The 18,247-nt window shown below is 47.7% G+C and overlaps 2 protein-coding genes across 5 annotated transcripts in view; one reads left to right on the forward strand and one right to left on the reverse strand.

The window, feature by feature from the left end:
- LOC309376100 (urokinase plasminogen activator surface receptor-like) overlaps positions 1 to 17,744 on the reverse strand; it is a 30,287-nt gene extending 12,543 nt beyond the window's left edge. Inside the window, exon 1 of one of the 4 annotated variants that reach the window (XM_081922287.1) lies at positions 17,724 to 17,744. The gene's annotated coding sequence lies outside the window, so the exon portion shown is untranslated. The other 3 variants (XM_081922285.1, XM_081922283.1, XM_081922284.1) reach the window with 3 other exon arrangements.
- Positions 17 to 13,213, forward strand: LOC309376115 (urokinase plasminogen activator surface receptor-like). The gene is made up of 7 exons (XM_081922308.1): positions 17 to 1,090; positions 4,155 to 4,283; positions 6,401 to 6,538; positions 7,569 to 7,712; positions 8,905 to 9,051; positions 9,906 to 10,037; positions 11,799 to 13,213. The coding sequence occupies exons 1-7, from the start codon at positions 1,042 to 1,044 to the stop codon at positions 12,014 to 12,016; spliced, it is 957 nt and encodes a 318-aa protein (XP_081778434.1). The 5' UTR covers positions 17 to 1,041; the 3' UTR covers positions 12,017 to 13,213.
- Positions 17,745 to 18,247: the final 503 nt, after the last annotated feature.

Raw genomic sequence — 18,247 nt, forward strand, 5'->3', positions numbered from 1 at the left:
ACTGTGCGACGGGGAAACAAATCATTCTGCTACTGGAGTGCATTGCATTATGCAATGGCTACAGATTTGCTATGCTCATGAACTATGATTCCAGCCTTCTTTTTTTAAACATTGGCCTTAGAAGCCCCTTGCATGGCCGCCAACCTGGAAAGTCAGAATACTTTTAGCTATTGGACCACCTAGTTCAGCATTCCAGGGTTTCCCAAACTTGGGTCTCCAGCTGTTTTTGGACTACAACTCCCATCATCCCTAGCTAGCAGGACCAGTAGTCAGGGATGACTGGGGTTGTAGTCCAGAAACAGCTGGAGACCCAAGTTTCGGAAACCCTGGTCTACACTGTTTACACTGAGTGGCACCCAGTGTTGGCTGTTGCCCATTGGGAGCCCAAACAGTAAGGGGAGCCAGAGCCAATGGCAGGCTCCAGTTTTGGAGCCATCCTCCTCCCTGCTGAGTCCTACCAACAAAGGCAACAAGGAGACTTAAGAAGGAGGAGGAGGAGAGGAGCAGGCAGCTGACAGCCAGGGCCATCTTCTGGCCAGGTTGTAAGTAGATATGTAGGCAGATGTGGCTAAGGGGACACTGTAGACCAGCCTCCACTGCTTTCAACATCTCTCCAGGATTTCAGGTGTTCCCTGGAGATGGCGGGTGGGGATCAAACCTGGGACCTTCTCAATGCCAAGCAGATGCTCTAACACTGAGTTCTGGCTGCACCTTCCATCTTTCCATCTCTTCCGAACCACTTCCCTAGGAGCCCTGCAGCCCATCTTGAGATCTGCTCTTCCCCCTTTTCACACTTCGGCTCGTCCATTCTGTCCCATCCCCAAGAGTGCTGATTTCATCTGTTCCAGAGGGAACTGGCCAAGGTCCCCAGAATGGATGGGTTGCATCACCCCGTCCTCTCCCCTGCCGAGCAGGTTTTAGGACCAAGCTGCCTTTCCCAACCAGAGGCAATCAGGACAGAGAGCTGGGAGTGTACACCTCGCCAAGCCAAGCCGGAGAACAGGACAGACCGGAGAAGTGATTAAAAAAGGGGGGAAGACAATGAAGGCGGCCATAGAGCTCACCATCCTGATTGCCTTGTTGGCCACAGGTGGGTTGCCACCAGGGGAACTCCCTGCTGCTCCGAATAACCTTTCTTCCCCTTACACCCAAGAGAGAAGGCAGTCGTTCTGACTCCCGGCTCCCTCAGGTAGAGTAACCGAGGCTGCGTACACATCATGGACTTAAAGCATTCTCCCCTCCCCTTCCAAGAATCCTGGGAGCTGTAGCTTACCTCTTCTCAGCACCCTTACCAAACTACAGTTTCCAGGATTCTTTGGGGCGGGTGTGCTTTAAAAGTATGTGCAGCTTCAGAGCAACAGGGACGAGGGCTCCTGCACCTAAAACAATTGCACTGAAGACAAACTTTTGGTGGGGATTAGCTTGTCCTCTCACAGTGATACAGAGTGGAGAAAAGCTGTCCCCCACAAAATTCCCTCTTCCATTCCAATATTAATGGTTCCACCCTTAGTAAGGGACCTTCTTTATATCAGCGCCTTACTTACTCCTTTGCCTAATTCTCAAATAGAGACATGGCAACCCGTGGCTCCCATCCCTCCAATTTTAACCACACAGTTCCTCTCCCACATCATGTACTGGAATCCGACCAACCACAGGCTCATCTTCTAATTATCATCTACCGGTCCCTTTCTGAGCTGGAAAAAGTAATGTGTATCCCTGGCTTTTAGCAGCACCCATCATTGACCCTGTTCGCAGCATTCGATTCTACTGCTCCTTTCCTCTAGGTGGAAAGTGGACCCAAATTGGTTCTGACCCACAGTTCTTTCCCTCAAAAGCAGGTGGGGAATAGGGCCAGCTCCGGAGCTTGGTAAGGTCAGGCATTTGCCGAGGGTTGCCAAAATTAGCAAAGGGTCACTGCCCCCCATCTTCATTTGCATTCTCTCTTTTGACATAGAGCATTCAAAATAGGTGTGTGAAAATTCTGAATTTTCACCCCTGCCTATTCCAGATATCCTATTCATTGTGCATTCAAAATTATTTGTGCTCATGAAGGTATCGACAATGTAGTTTTCCTTGCAGTTTTCAATACAGGTTGTGCCTTCAGAGTTTTCAGGGCAGACACGCAGCATGGCTTCCAAACCAGTACATGTTCCAGAACATCCTTCTGTTATCCTGAAACTCTTTATACAGTCATACCTTGGCTCCCGAATGCCTTGGGAGTCGAATGTTCTGGCTCCCAAAGTGAGTGTTCCAGTTTCCGAACATTGTTTTGGAAGCTGAACATCTGGCGTGGCTTCCACTATTGCTTCCGGTGTGCCTGAGCGATCAGAAAGTGCACCTTGGTTTCCAAACTTTTCAAAGTCAAACTGACTTCTGGAATGGATTCCATTCAGCTTCCAAGTTACGATTGTACAGTAATTGCTCTGATTTCTTTCTCCATCCCACTTTTGTTGCTCTACGCCGCAAGAGCAGCCCTCCAGATAGAAATAATGCAATAATACTGGACAACTTCTAAAGCAGAATGATGTGAGGACAGGATAAATCCACCACTCATTCAACTGTTATTGTTGCATGAACGACGTGTTGCAGAACACATACAAACAAACAAAAACAGACCAGGTGGAAAGAAACCCCCTGCAGGACTCCCTGCAGGTGCCTTGCCACAGAGTCACCCCCCTGCCACAAACACACACACACACCAAACTTTCAGATGGTACCACCATAGAATTAAAATCCAGGATCCCTAGCTTTACCTGCTCCAATCGCTTCTCTTGCCGAATGGTTTCAGGGAGGCAACTCAGGAATCTCTGCCTGCATCCTGCCTTGCATATGAACACATCGCCGTACAACCTCAGAAACACCAACCTACCCACACAAGTCAGTGGGAAAACTTTAAGTGAAAGATAATTAACTCTTCCTCCTCCGTTCCTCCACTGCCCTGGGCTGAAATGGGCTTATTGGTCAGCTTGGTGCTTATTTAATATACATGGGTTCTTGGTTTCCACAAAGTCCATCAACACTTTTTGAGTGGGCCTTAGGCTGTAATACGAGCCCCGCATGCCAGGCAGCAAAGCCAATTTAATTCTGAGTGGACATAGCTAGGATCATGCTGTTAAAGAACAACTTGCTTTTTGTTGTTGCTCAAAGTGCCTATTCCACAGGTATTGCTTGGTTTTTTTGCTATGGTCCCATCATTCTACTAGCTACTAGTTCTAACAGCATTTTGGTGCTGTTTGGAGTGCTTCCTTCCCTTTTTGCTTTAAAACTGATTTGTGATTTATTTGCTGGTGCGTATTGTTCCGAACTCCTTTGTGAAACTTCTTCTATGAAGAGAAAATCCTTTAAAAAAAAAAAATTAAAAGTTAATCAAATGTGGGGTTTTTTAAAAAAAAAATTAAAAACAGTCCAATAAAACACCCTCAATAAAACACAGAGAGATAAGGAAATCCTTGTTCCTTAAAAAAAAAAAAAAAGTGTTGTAAGGTAGGCATGTCCAGACCCCAAAAGGCCCCTGTACATTTAAGGCAGAGGTGGGGAAACTGAGGCCTGGGTCCCAAATGTGGCACTTGAAGCACTTTCGGTCTGGCCCTCACAACACTCTGCAAACCTCCCTCCCTCCCCAGCCACACCCTCACTGTCCCTGCTTCACACCCTCTGTGAAATTGTTTTTTCTGTTTGGAATCTGTCCTTGAACTCTGATCACGCTTCTTGCTTGGCAGGAGGGAGCGGGGTGGGAGTATGTTTGTTTGTGCGCAAATCCACCTTCTATACAAAGGCATTTTTATTTTTTTTTTACATTTACTGCTTCACCCTCTTTTGCCTCTGGCCTCACACTGGCATGTGGGTTTTAAATATTCATTTTTGCTTTTCTAAAAGCGAAGGCAAAGTATCCCAAAGAAAGGCAACCTCTTGGCTGGTAGCTGATCTGAAGAAGGGCTTTCAACAGAGGTTAGGTGCCCATCCATGAGGGATTTTTTCAGCTCCAATTCCTGCTTTTGCAGGGGCTAGATGGCCCCTGAGGTCCCTTCCAATGTTGCCCCAGGAAGGTTCCCCATCGCCAGATTTAAGGGGTGCCCAGTTCCATCTTATCCAAGCACTCTGATGGGGAAATATGTCCTGATGGGGAAAGACTCCTTTGCAAAATGTCATTTCAGCTTTGCTTCCTGAAGCTCGTGGCCTGTCTTGCCACAAGTGCCTGGGGACACGTGAGAATTGCACGAACCAGCAGCGACTCTGTGGCAGCAACGAGACCCTTTGCATGGAGGAAACCCGAGCTACCTACGGTACGTGGCCTGGGGAAGAGGTTGCCAACTGACCAGGCCTGCGCATGTCCCTTGATCTGCAGCAGGGCCGTCTTACCCATAGGCGCTAGGGGTGCAGGGCACCCGGGCGCCGGGCTCTCAGGGGTGCCAGGCCAAGAGTCCAGGGCCGAGATTTGGAGTCCAGGGATTGGGAAGAGCTGACAGCCGCTGCCGAGTGGAGCAGAGCCTGCTGGAGAACCGCAGCTCTTCTGCTGCGAGTGAGTGAGGCACTGAGGCAGCCGGCCGGCTCCGCCCTCCTGCGCACCAGGGATTGGTACGCATCGAGAGGTCTGCCCAGCGCACACTGCACACACAAGGTGCCCTGTTTCGCTCAGTCGCTGCCACTGCCGCCTTGGGCTCCTCTGTTGCTGCTGAGGCAGCTGGCCAGGCCAGCTCTGCCGTGCACATCTCACAGGCCCGCCCTAAAAAAAGGTCGACAACCCTAGCGCCACATATGCTTAAGACGGCCCTGATCTGCAGAATGTGGTGCTTTAAAAAAAACAATGTTGCAGAGAGTTGTGCATCACCACCTGCCTGCAATGTAGTGGTCAGAGTGTGGGAATGGGACCTGCGAGACCTGAGTTCAAATCCCCACTCAGCCGTGAAGCTCACTGGGTGACCTTGAGCTAGTAGTCACCCCAAATCTCACCCTAACTAAAGTACCTCACACAGGGCTGTTGTAAGGATAATGCAAAGAAGGGGAGGAGGCATGTGACCACCTAGAGCTCTTTGAAGAAGGCCTAAATGCAATAATATACAAAATAAATCCAGCCGCTGCACAGGCACAGTGACACACTGAAAGGGTAGTAGCCCTTTGCTGTCCCAACAGGAAAAGTTGGTCATCATTCCCTCTAGATGCCCCACTCGCCTTAATGAACGGGTTCATCAAGCCTGTGTTTGGGCTGTGTTTTGCCCAGTGCGTCACAATTTCTACAGGCCCGATTTGGAATAGTCTTATCTCAGATCTCTATCACTTAAAAAAAAAATCATATGTGACCTTGGCTGGTTAGCTTTGTCTCCAGGCAAGGAGGTTCATTAGCTGCCCGTTTAAGGGCTTCCTGACCTGGCATTTAACATTCAATTTGCTGCTTCAGAGGTTTATGTGTTTGTTTAAAGGAAGCATATGACTAAGTAGGAGAAGGCACTGCTGTAGGTTAACATCGGGCAGGAAAACAGTGGTCAGTTCTGAGAAGCCTAGAGGCCTTTTGGAACATTTCTCTTTGCAGAACTCAGCAGGGAGGAGGAGGATGGGTTCAAAACCAGAATCAGCTGGCTCTGCCTGCCATTGGCTCTGGCTTTACCTATTGTTGGTTTCCCTGCTGGGGTGGCACATCTTGTTTTGCAACTTACTGCTATGCATACTTACCCCTAATATAGGGTTGCCATACAGTCGTACCTCGGAAGTCTAACAGAATTCATTCCGGAAGTCCGTCCGACTTCTGAAACGTTCAACTTCCAAAGCGCAGCTTCTGATTGGCTGCAGGAAGCCGTGGAAGTCTCATCAGACATTTGGCTTCCAAAATAACATTCGAAGACCAGAATAGTCACTTCTGGTTTTCAATCGTTCAGGAGCAGGAACGTTTGACTCCCAAGGTATTTGGGAACCGAGGTATGACTGTATTTCAAAAAGCAAAAATCTGGACACAAAAAGTTGTTGAGGGGTTTTGGGGGGGAAATTGCCCAAAAAGTTGTTTGGGGGAATCGCACAAAAACAACACTTCCTGCTTCTGTTTTCAAAAAACCCAGACATTTTGCCTATTTTTGAAAATTCCCCCTGGATGGTAATTTTGCCATTACAATCCCAGACGTGTCTGGAGGAAAATGGATGTATGGCAACCCTACCTAATATATGCCTTTTTATAAGTATTGTTTAGTTAGGTAACTGCATTGCAAAATTCGGATAACTGCAAATTCTGAAGGATGGCTGTGTTTTGTCTCCTTTTTTTTAAAGTGTGGATTTAATAAACTCACATTTAAACATGAACTGAAGCAAATTCCTTTCCACCCCCACCCCCCCGTAGTGATCCGTGGGTTACTTGCTGTTCGTAAGCCTCATCATGCACCTTAGCTACCATCTTGCTGTGCCTTCCCTTCTCTAGGCCCCATAAGTGAGACCCTGAAGAGAGGGTGCACCACATCCCAGTACTGCCAGTCCTACTTCTCCACCCGCAGGGGCTTCATATCGCGAAGCATCTACTGCTGTTCCGAAGACCTTTGCAACGATGTCCCCTACAATGGTAAGAGTCCCCAGAGTATGGTCAACCCTGAAGTGGATATGATCAGACCTATGCGCTCTCCAGTGACACACTGGAAAAAGAGCTGACTTGCTTACTTTCATGAGCTACTAAGTATGGCCACATTCACACCATACATTTAAAGCACTATGATACTGCTCTACGCTGTCATGGCTTCCCCCAAAGAATTCTGGGAGCTGTGATTTAAAAGTGCCAAGAGGAGACCCTTGTTTCCCTCACATCATTCCCTCTTCACAGGGAACTCTGGGAACTGTAGCTCAGGGAGGGAAATAGGGGTCTCCTAACAACTCTCAGCATCCTTAACAAACTACAGTTCCCAGAATTCTGTGGGAGAAGCCTTGACTGCTTAAACTGGTATCATCATGCTTTAAATGTATGGTGTGACTGTGGCCTATCTCCTGCTCTCTGTATGGGACAGTCAGTGATGTCAAATATTTATTGTTGTTATTTTGGTTTAATACCCATCCTTGATCAGGAGTCCCCAAATGGGTCACAACCATTTAAAACAACAACACTGAAAACAGTTTGAAACAAATTCCAATCGCAAGAGTAGGGTGGGTCCCAAATATATATATATCTGTCAAATGTCAAAGGCCAATGCAAACAGGTGTGTCCTCTGCAAATGACCAAAATATGTATAATGAAGGTGCCAGACAAACCTCTCTGGTGAGGGAATTCCACAACTCAGGGACTGCTGCAGAGAATGCCCTCTGCCAGGTCACACTCACTCCAAATTTCTGAGGGAGGTGGAACCACCAAGAGGGTCTGTGCAAAAGGAAGTGGCCTTTTAGATATTTGAGGTCTACATTGTTTTTAGGCCTTTAAACATTGGCATGGGCTCCTTGCCCACCTTCTGGACTACTGCTGCCACCGAAGCTCCTGAGGGAAGTAGAACCACCAAGAGGGCCTCTTAGAATGTGGATTTTTGAGGTGCTATTTACTGAAGCCTTCCACAAGCAGTGCTCGTGGGCCTCAGAATTGGTGACCCTTCTTTTTTCTTGCCTTCCCGCAGTCACGTACAGCACCGAACGCAACGGAGTGGAGTGTTACAGTTGCATCGGCAGTTTGGAGGAGTGTAATGGGACCAGCATTCCCACAGCCCAGTGCAGAGGTAAAGAGAACCGCTGTGTGGAAATCTCTCGCCAGTGGCTGCCAGGTAATCTATCTGAGAGGTGTTTTTGTGCCCTTCCAATTTGTCACTTCTTTCAAAATTCAGGCTCCCACCCCACCCCTGGCACAGTTGCCCCAAAGCTATAACTGCATCTATGGTTCCCCCGCTTTGATGTCAAAAGGCATTTTGTACATCCTCAAGCCCTGCTGGGGGGGAAAATCCATTTAAAATAATAATACAGTGGAACCTTGGTTCTCAAAAGGCTTAGTTGATGAACAAATTGGTAAGTGTTCCGGTTTTTGTATGTTTTTCGGAAGCTGAACGTCCGAATGGGCTTTCAGCTATTGTTTCCGGGGTGCCTGCACCAATCAGAAGCCGCGCCTTGATTTTCGAACGTGTCAAATGGACTTCCGGAACAGATTACATTCAAGAATTCCGGAACAGATTACATTCCACTGTAATAATAATAATTACTAAACTGCTCCCATCAGTATCCCACTGTGATGCCAAAAGGCTTTGGGGGGTGGACCCCAGAATTTGCCCTTAAAAAAAAACAGTTTAAACGTTGTGTGCGTGTACGCATTTTACCAACCACTTCTGCAGATCCTCAGCTGAGGTTCTGGGATGCCAAAAGGTTTTTGTGATTCCCTGACTCCCCAGAGTGTAAAGAAAAGAAAATGAAAGAAAAGCCACACTCACTTTGCACTTTGGTATGTTGGCCCTGCCCACCTTGGCATGGGGGCAGCAGACCCCAGCCCTTGACCCCAAAAATGATTAGCCAGCCCTGATAGAAGCAGAGGTATATCTGCTGAAGAACCCCTGCTGGTTTTTGTGGCAGAAGCCATGTGTGCATTGCAAAAGATCTCAGGTTGGATTCTAGAGTGCACTCTCAGTTCATGTGGGGCAATGGCCTGGCCTCTCCAATGTCCCGTGAGAACTGGCAGTGTGCTGGTGGTGCCTGGTGCCCATTGGAACTGGAGGAGCAGAGGGAGAGGAGACCAATGGAAAGTGGAGCCAGAGCTATTGAGCGGTGGAGGCATCCCCTGCCTGGTTGTACGTAAGTGCACATTGTACTGCAAGAGAAGATCAAGGAGTCCGACATGGTTGTCTACTCGCTGCGAACGCATTGAGCTCCTCTGTGGTGTGCTTGGCGTACAGAATAGTCCAGCCCTTTGCTCAAATACGTTCCCCAACAGCCATTGGCAAGGATCTTTGACACCCTCCTCTGTTTCTACAGGAACAGGTCTGGTGGAGCCCATCATCAAAGGCTGCGGGAATTACCCCAAGGAGGAAACACTCTTGGCATACAGCATAGGAGGCAAAATCAGCTATGTGACCATTCGTGTCTGTGAAGGTTCCAGGTGCAACAACAGCTCTTTCACAGGTAACTCTGGGTTGCAGGTTTCTTGGGATGACCCAAATTGGAGCGGCAGGAGTCCAGAGCCAATTTCAACTCAAATGTGCATGCCAAAATTAAAATAAAACTTTGGGTGCTTTGTGTTTAAAATTCCTTCCCCACTGAGGACTTTAAAACCAAAATTTGAAAATTGCAAAAACTCAGAAGTCTGGGTTTTTTTAAATATCTCTGGATTGCATAGATGTATTTTTGAAGTCCTTTTGGCTCACATGCTTCCCCCCCCCCTTATAAAAATATCCTACCCACAAAAAGCAGTATTATTAGGCAGTAAATATCTGTGGACAAGACTGGGAAATATTTGTTATTATATTTAATAATAAAACTGGGGGGGCAAAGCAGTTTCCCCAAATGTGGGTTAACTAACCTCCTACAAGTATGTACACAGGAAAGAATCCAACACAATAGTTTTCGCTCTCTTCCCCCCCCCCCCCAGCATCTCTGATCCTGGAAATAGTATATGGTCATCCCTGAATAATAGCCATGAATTTGTCCAATCTTTTTTAAAGTCCTGCATTACATCAAAGCTCCTCCACTCTCACTGTCTCAGTATGACTGTGTCAGAAATGGAATCCAGGAATTTCTGATTCCAAATTTTGTCTCACATGTCATTCTGGCCTCAAAAAAATGCAAATAGCAGCTTTGGGGAAATGAGGTTTGTGTTGGGGTTGGAAGAGAAAGAGTTAAACTCCTCATTCCCACAGTCCAGAGGCTGCTCAGCTCTTCTAACAGCTGCTATTTGCAGAACAAACAATCAAAATCATGGTAATTGTCACACCTAAATTGGCCCTTACTGAAAAAGACTTTTGTCTCCTACCTTTCAGAGTTTTCTGTGAGGGAACTCAACGGGCTGGTGTGTTACAGCTGCCTAGATACAGGAAATGATGAATGCAGCGCAGGGAATCTGCAACTCATGAACTGCGTGGGAAACATGGACCATTGCATGAATGTCATAGGTAAGAGATGGGGCAAGATTTATGGCAAAAGGTGGATGGAGGCTTTTGAGTAGGCGGTGCCTCCTCAGGTGGTGGTAATGATAATTATCTTACCTTTCTAAAGTGCCTAACATTTTCTAAATGTTGTACCAGTACTAAAAGATAGGGCTGTCCCTGCCCACAGGCACACAATCTGATAGGCATGATATGAAAGGAAAAGGGAATGGGGAGGGTAAAGGAAAGCAAGCACCAGAGCATGTGTGCCTTCACTCACCAGTGGATTGGGCCAGGTTGGTTTCCTCTTTGTTGTGATCCTAAAATACCTTCTTAGGTCCAACTCACATGTACCAAACACGGTACTAGCCAAGGTAAGTCCTCGTTCCTAAGGCCTACAGATGGCTTACTTGCAGCACTGGAAAGCCCAAATGATTTAAGAACCCAAAGCATACATGCACACCAATTAATACACAGCATGATAATAAATGGCCTCAGCCCAGTATACCTGAAGGAGCGTCTCCACCCCCAATGCTCAGCCCAGACACTGAGGTCCAGCTCCGAGGGCCTTCTGGTGGTTCCCTCACTGCGAGAAGTGAGGTTACAGAGAACCAGGAAGAGGGCCTTGTCGGTAGTGGCACCCACCCTGTGGGATGCCCTCCCATCAGATGTCAAGGAAATAAACAACTATCTGACTTTTAGAAGACATGTGAAGGCAGCCCTGTATCAGGAAGTTTTTAATGTTTTATGTTTTATCGTGTTGTTAATTTTCTGTTGGAAGGCACCCAGAGCGGCTGGGGAAACCCAGCCAGATGGGCAGGGTATAAATAATAAATTATGATGATATTGATGATCCTACAGCCAGGGCCAGTCCAAGACATTTTGGCACCTGAACCAAACCACAAAATGGTACCCCCCACGCCCTGCCCAGGGAAGGAAGTGTGAGTGAAGATCTACATCAGGAGCAATCGGGGAGACAAATCAGCCTTATTCAGTGCAGGATGTGGGAGTCAAAGAGTTTCACAGCAGGGATCATGCCAGGCAGGTGCAGAGCCCAGGAGAGCCCATAGGGCAGCCATGAGACATTCCCAGCTCTATCTGAAGATGTCAGAGACTGAACCTGAGACCTTCTGCATGCAAAGCAGATATGGCCCTTCCTCAGAGTCCTGTCACATTCTGGCCCTTCCAGCTTCTGGTTACAGGAAACTGAGTAAGTTGATTTGCCCCAAACAGAAGGAATGCATGATTAGGATTCAGATGAAGGATGGGTGAGAAATTTGATTCAGGATGCATTTAAAGCTGAATCAATCAAATTTGCACTTTCTGAAACAATACGCAAACCGAAACACAGCGATCCTACAAAATTCACGCTTCTCTGAATTTTTCAATGCAGTTCTCCAACCAAGCAATGTTCATAAGAATACAGATATTAGGTGAGAGTGTGCATCAAAATGAAGCTATAAAATGCACTGGGTACAAAAATGCATTAGATTGTAGGGAATCGCTTGCCCAAAATGTGTCACATTAGTCAAAAGTGCCTGGAATGATGTCTTTGTTAGGAGAAATTTGCCCTGAAATGCTGGTGAATTTCTCTCTCTCTCTCTCTCTGTGTGTGTGTGTGTGTGTGTGTTTGCAGCAGAAATGTGACGAACTGAATTTAAGATTGGGGAAATGAGTAATGGAGAGAAATGAAATTGACCAATACTCCTGTCCCTACTCATATGATCTGATCCCTTGTCTTGGGAAGATATGCAACTCCCTTCCCTCCTCTCCTCTCTTCCAACGCAGATTACGTCCGCGGTGCCACCCTCCGAGCTGGCTGCGCCAACCAGCAGCTCTGCCAGGATACGGTCTTCTATGGAACACTGCTGCCCAAGCTTCCCGTCAGCTATGTGACCTGCTGCCAGGGCCCCTTCTGCAACAGAGCGGCGGGCCAGGGTGGAAGGAGAGGCGAGGGCATCCTCTTTGCCCTCCTGGCAGCCTCATTGCTCATAGCCCTGAACTGAACCGCAAATGCCTTCTTCACCTGTCTGCCCCCATCCCAAATGCAACACTCCTGTAGATCAGCCTCCACGGAAAGACAATCCCTCTATCCCAGGTCTGGCAGTGCCCCACCTGCGTCACCAAGGTGTGTCTTTCTTTGGGAACGTGATGGGAGCAGGACTTCTGGAAGTCTTCCTACCACAAGGCCCTCCTTCTTAGCCCTGCCAGGTTTCACTGAACTTCGCCAACCCTCCCACAACAGGGACGCAGCCCGCAAGAGGGCAAGCTGTTTGCTTCTTTAACTTTCCACCCACGTCCGGTGCAGCCACTCGGGATTACTTGCTCTGGGAGCTTTAATAAGATTATATAATGGAAAAAACCAGGCCATCTCTCATGGCCCCTGAGCCACCCCCTTGAGTGTGAAAAAGGGCCTTTTAACGTCACGTTTTGTATTTCCCTTTTTTGTAGCGGTTGCCTTTCTCAACTCATCTCAGAAGTTGAGAGGGAGGGGGGAATAAGCAAGCAGAAAACCAAATAAATGGCTTGGAAAGCAGTGGCGCAGCTGGGTTAGTTCCAGCCTCGGATCCAGGGAGATTAATTTCTAGTTCATTTCTGCAGATTTCACGCCAGTGGCTGGTCTGTTTGTTGGCAGGACCATCTTCAGCCGTAGCAAGTTGCAATTTCCAACCTTGCGGTGTCTCTAGTTTGGCCAGAAAAGGCAAGGCTTTTGATATACAGTTGAGGGATTGGTTACGAACTGAATTTGTTCCGGAGGTCCATTCTTAACCTGAAACCGTTCTTAACCTGAGGTACCACTTTAGCTAATGGGGCCTCCAGCTGCCACCGCACCACCACCACGCGATTTCTGTTCTCATCCTAAGGAAAAGTTCTTAACCTGAGGTACTACTTCAGGGTTAGCGGAGTCTGTATCCTGAAGTGTTTGTAACCCAAGGGTTTTGTAACCTGAGGTACCACTGTACTCTTCCCGGAGGATTTCCCCCCTAATTCTCCCCAACCCCCCCCCAAAAAACTTTATAACATTTGTTATAACCCCAGATGAGCAGGGTAGAAATAATAAATTATTATAATTATAATTATTCAGTTGAGGGGTTGCACAGGCAAATGAACTGCAATCAGATTGAAGATGGGTCATCACAATACAGTGGTACTTCAGAAGTCAAATGGAATCTGTTCTGGAAGTCCTTTCGACTTCCAAAACATTTGGAAACCAAAGCGTGGCTTCCAATTGGCTGCAGGAAGCTCCAATTGGCTGTAGGAAGTTGGATGTTCAGGTTCCAAAGAACATTCACAAACTGGGACACTCACTTCCGGGTTTGCGGTGTTTGGAAGCCAAAACGTTTGACTCGCAAGGCGTTCACAAACCAAGTTACGACTGTACATCATAAAAGCATCTTTGGGACAAAGGAAAAGTGGGGAGGATTGGGGAGGCCCAGGGCAATCTAGGTTCAAATTCCTGCTCATCCTGAAAGCAAATTTGGTGATGTTGGGCCAGATTCTCACTTTCAATCCAGCCTACCCCATAGGGTTGTTGAAATGATAAAACAGGAGGTAGACCATGAGCAGTGCTCTGTGCTCCATAGAGGGAGGACAGGAGAAAAATATAACTACATAAATGAATGAAGATGGATGGAGAAATACAGAGAGGAAGCTGACTAAGGCTCCTGCTTGTCCCATGCCTCGAAAGCTTGGGTCCGAGTAGTTCTCCAATGTGCTTTATAGGCATGGATCTGAGCAGTTTTCTCTTTGCCCTGCTGCTTTCCTGGGAAAGCCTTCTCTTTAGCACAGAATCAGAGCAAATGTCAAGCAGTAAAGGGTGGTTTTTCCCGGGGGGGGGGGTGGGATGCGACACAACAAGCAGAAGTCTGGATGAGCCCGGAGGTCACTGCCAGGCAGGGGGAGGTGATGATTTGCAATAATTTAACATGCAACATTAAAAATGGCTTAAGAGCCATTCACATATTGCAAGGGGGATGTTGACAACAGTTTATTTGTTTTTAACTGAGGGCCTCAGGATATCCATGCACATGCATGATGATTTGCGCTTGTGCTGCTATCAGGGTTGGTCATACGCAATCGTGCTTTCAACACTGGTTGTGCCCCCAAGGTTCTGGGGTGATCATATGGCTTCCTTTCCAAGCAGTGCCTATCCCGCAACTTCCTAGTGAAATACTGTAACTTTTTACACCACAAATGTTCTGGTTTGCTTTCCTTCCGCTTTTTGTTGCACCATACCCTTTTGGACAGCAATAATAAATTCAACACAAATGCACTATTGTTGTGTCAAGACTGTGTTGCAGAATGCATCCACAGTAAAATGCCAGCCTCAAGGGTCCCTTGCTTGATTTCTCCTGGAAAGGGTAAATTCAGATTAAATTTCCAACAATGCCCTGCAGATGCTGTTTTAAAAAAATTGTTGCACAAATGAGGAGCACCCATGATAGATACCTATCTGGAAGCACTCAGAGAGAAAGGGGGTTGGAGGTGATTGGTTAAGCCCCAAACAGCACATGGAATAACAATATTTAAAACAGTTGCTACATTGCAGGTTGGTGGGTGGACCTTGGCTTTAAAGCCTGACACTTAGTTTTCTGTGTCTGTTCCTCAGAACTGGGGTTGGAGGGTCCTCATAAGCTTGTCAACAGTTCCTTGTTAAGGGCAAACAAGGGCCACATTCACACCATACATTTAAAGTGCTTTGATACAGCTTTAAATAGCCATGGCTTCTCTCAAAGCATTCTGGGAGCCATCGTCAGTTAAGGGTACTGAGAGCTGTTCCCCTCCCAAAGAGACCATACCCAGAGTGGTTTAACAATCCATCTTCACAGAGGACTCTGGGAATTGTAGCTCTGCAAGAGGAATAGAGGGCCTCCTAGCAGCTCTCAGAACCCTTAACAAACTACAGCTCCCAGAATTCTTTGGGGGAAGCAGCGCCCTAGGTTCCTTCCTATCAAAGGTCTCTCTCTTACCTTGGACTCTGCTTTCAGATGCAAAGCTTTCTGGCTGGAGATACCATCCTCTTCTCTTCAGGAGTGACTCAGTTTCCCACTTCCCTGCGTTCCTTCCTCCTTTGAGGAGGAAGGGCTGAAACCGCCCTAAAAATAACCAGATGCCGGCGACTGTTCCGGAGCCAACTCCGCTCTGCTTTGCCAGAAAACACCGCTCTGATTCCAAGCTCTCGGCATGGTTCCCACAATCATTTTTCATCTTCCAGAGTTCACGAGGGCCCTCCCCAAAGCCAGCAGGTTGCTGTGCCTCATTATTATCCTAATTACCTTGCATCACGGGAGGGTATGGCCTTTTTATGAAACATGCTGTTTGGCTGCAGCTCAGCCCTGATGGTTTTAATTCACATCCGTAAGCAAAGGAGCAGCTTCCAGAGGAGTGGAAGACGATGCATTAAGGCTCCTCCTGACTTGCTTGTGCAAAGACTACACCGTGGTTAGATACTTCCAGAGAAATTGTTTGTTGATCATCCACCCTGATTTGTTTGCGGGGAGGTTGGAGACTGTGTTGGCTCCTTAACGAGCATCCTTTCTGTGTGGAGGTGTGATGCCCTTGCATCACAGGAAGTGTCAGTCACTTTCCAGCACATCTTCCCATCACTTTCCTTCTTGCACAACCCAAAGCGGGTTTGTTATGCAGGACCTCCCAATCAACTTCTCTCGCCCTTTTAAGAATGGCTGCTAGCCAAGGTGACTGTTCTACACCCACAGTAAGCCTCTAAACGCCAGCTTCTGAGATGCATGGGTGTGGAGATTGCACTTGTGCTCAGGCCCAGCTTCTCGGCTTCCCATAGGCATTTGGTTGGCCACTGTGAGGTTAGACGGGCCTTTGGCATAGCTGTCAACTTACAGATTTGAAAATAAGGGACCAGCAGCCTCAAAAATAAGGGATCGGCAGCCAAAATAAGGGATTTTAGCCAACCAGCCGAAATACGAAGTTAAAAGGGACCAGATAATTTTGGAGAGCAGCGTCGGCTTTTGGCCCTTCATTTCCAGAGGTTGCTTCTCAAGACACCAGCTGATGAAACACTGCAAAATAACTACAAGCAGCAACCACTTTTTGCACAAAACGAAGTCCAAGCTACGAAGATGCTGCTGCAGTTCTGTATCTTTTCTCTCATGCTCCATCTGCAGCTCTCAGTTCCATCAAGCAGGGTGGGAGGAAGAGGGGGGGAAATAGCGCCCAAAATTAACCTGCAGAACAGACCATCTATGCTAGTCTACCACTACAAATATATGGGAGAAGCACTTGCGGTCCTTCCTCCGCTCTCCCCCTCTATGGTTACTTGGAACACCTGCCCGCGCCTCCGCCTCCGTCTCCTCTCTCTGAACTGCTTTCTCTATGGTTGCCCTCGCTCTCCTCTCAAGGCTCCTCAGCAATTCATAGGCCACGCCAGGCTGCCCATCTCATCCGGGTTCTTTGGTGGCACAGCCATAGTACAGCCTAGTGGGAGCGGCGGCGGCGAGCAGAGGGGAGATCCCAGGCAGAGACACTCAGTTTGGTGGCTGTGAGGAGGATGGCGGTGGAAGCGCCCGAGGCTCCCACCAGTCCTGGCAGGGAGGGGCTCCCAGGGGCCGAGGCTGGTGAGAGGAGGCCAGATGGGGGTGGGCCGGGCAACCAAGCAACACAGTTGGAGCCTCCCTTCTCCCTGGCTGGCAGGGAGAGAAGGAGAAGAGCTGCTTCCTTTGACACCCAGGAAATTTAAGGGACATCATCAAGAAGGGACAGCAGTGGGGAAAAGGAGTTTCCCGCCAAATAAGGGATGGTTGACAACTATGGCCTTTGGTTTGATCCAGCAGAACTCTCTTTATGTCCTATTGCTGGGGTGGAGACCCTCACGCCCAGGGTGTGTGTGGAATGCAACCTGCCATGTCTCTCTTTCTGGCCCTTGGGTCTCTCTCCCCACCATCATTCTTCTCTCCTAGCCAGCTAGAAAGGATCCCAAGTGACAAGGCAGGGAAAGAGCTCCGCCAGAGATTTAGGAGAGTCCTTGTGCACTTTGGGTTTTGAAAATCCAAAAACATGTCCTTTGGGTGGGAGTGGAGGAGAGAAACATCATTTAATAAAATAGGACTATAGGAAGCTGCTTCATATTGAGTCAAATTACTGATTCATCTAGCTTAGTATGTTGGAATAGCTCAACCAGTAGAGCATGAGACTCTTAATCTCAGCATCGTGGGTTCAAGCCCCATGTTGAGCAGAAGATTCCTGCATTGCAGGCGGTTGGACCAGATGACCCTTGTGGTCCCTTCCAACTCTGCAGTTCTGTAACTTGGTGATTCTGCAGCAGCTGTCCGGGATCTCAGACAAGATTCTCTCCCAGGCCTCCTGAGAAATGGCAAGGACTGAACCTGAGACCTTCTGTATGCAAAGTAGATGCTAAACAGGAGGGAGGTGTGCGTTTGTAGCTGTAGGTGAGCCTATTTTGAAATTAATACTTCCGAAGTACTGGCAAAAGCTGGCATCGGATCCCATGGGAACACATCCTTCTCTTGGCTTGCTAACATAACACAAACAAGTCGTAATTATTTTCCACTGCCAAATGTTAGTAGGGATGGTGCAGACCTCTGTGTGTGTGTGTGTTTGTGTGCGCGCACACGCACATGTTTAAGAAATTTAAGGGCTGCAGCTCAGTGACTGAGCATCCACTTTGCATACAAAATTCAATTCCTGGCATCTCCAGGTGGAGCTGGGAAAGTCATTTACCTGAAGCCCTAGATAACTGCTGTCAGTCAGAGCCATAGAAAACACTGAGTTAGATGAGTCAATGGTTTGTCTCCTGGTATAAGCAGCCTCCCGTGTTCTACACACACCCCTGTCTCTCTATGTGTGCGTGCGCACACACACACACTTATATCTTACCTCATACACACAAATACTTTCAGAACTAATTTCTTGGGCTGGTGTCTCTGTCAGGTTTCGCTTGCCATAACATATAGGCATAATTCCTTAGGCTCACTGTCACTCTGGCGAAACTGGTTTTGCAGAGTTTTGGAGCTGCAAAATTAAAAACTAACGCAACCCGTTTAATAAGAGGCAAAAGTACACACTGCCACCAGTGATCCTTCTTTCATGTGGCCTCCAGTTCTCGGGGTGGGGGGAATGGTTGAAGCCTCTCCAAAAACGGGACTTGATGGCAAGCAACGCTGCACTCAGAATGGCCCTCTCTGACAACTTGTAGGGTTTTTTAAATCAGGATCTAAATCTCTTAATTGTTGGCAATATTGAAC

Source organism: Podarcis melisellensis, assembly GCF_964234715.1.
Source record: "Podarcis melisellensis genome assembly, chromosome: 8".
NCBI classification, from domain to species: Eukaryota; Metazoa; Chordata; class Lepidosauria; order Squamata; family Lacertidae; genus Podarcis; species Podarcis melisellensis.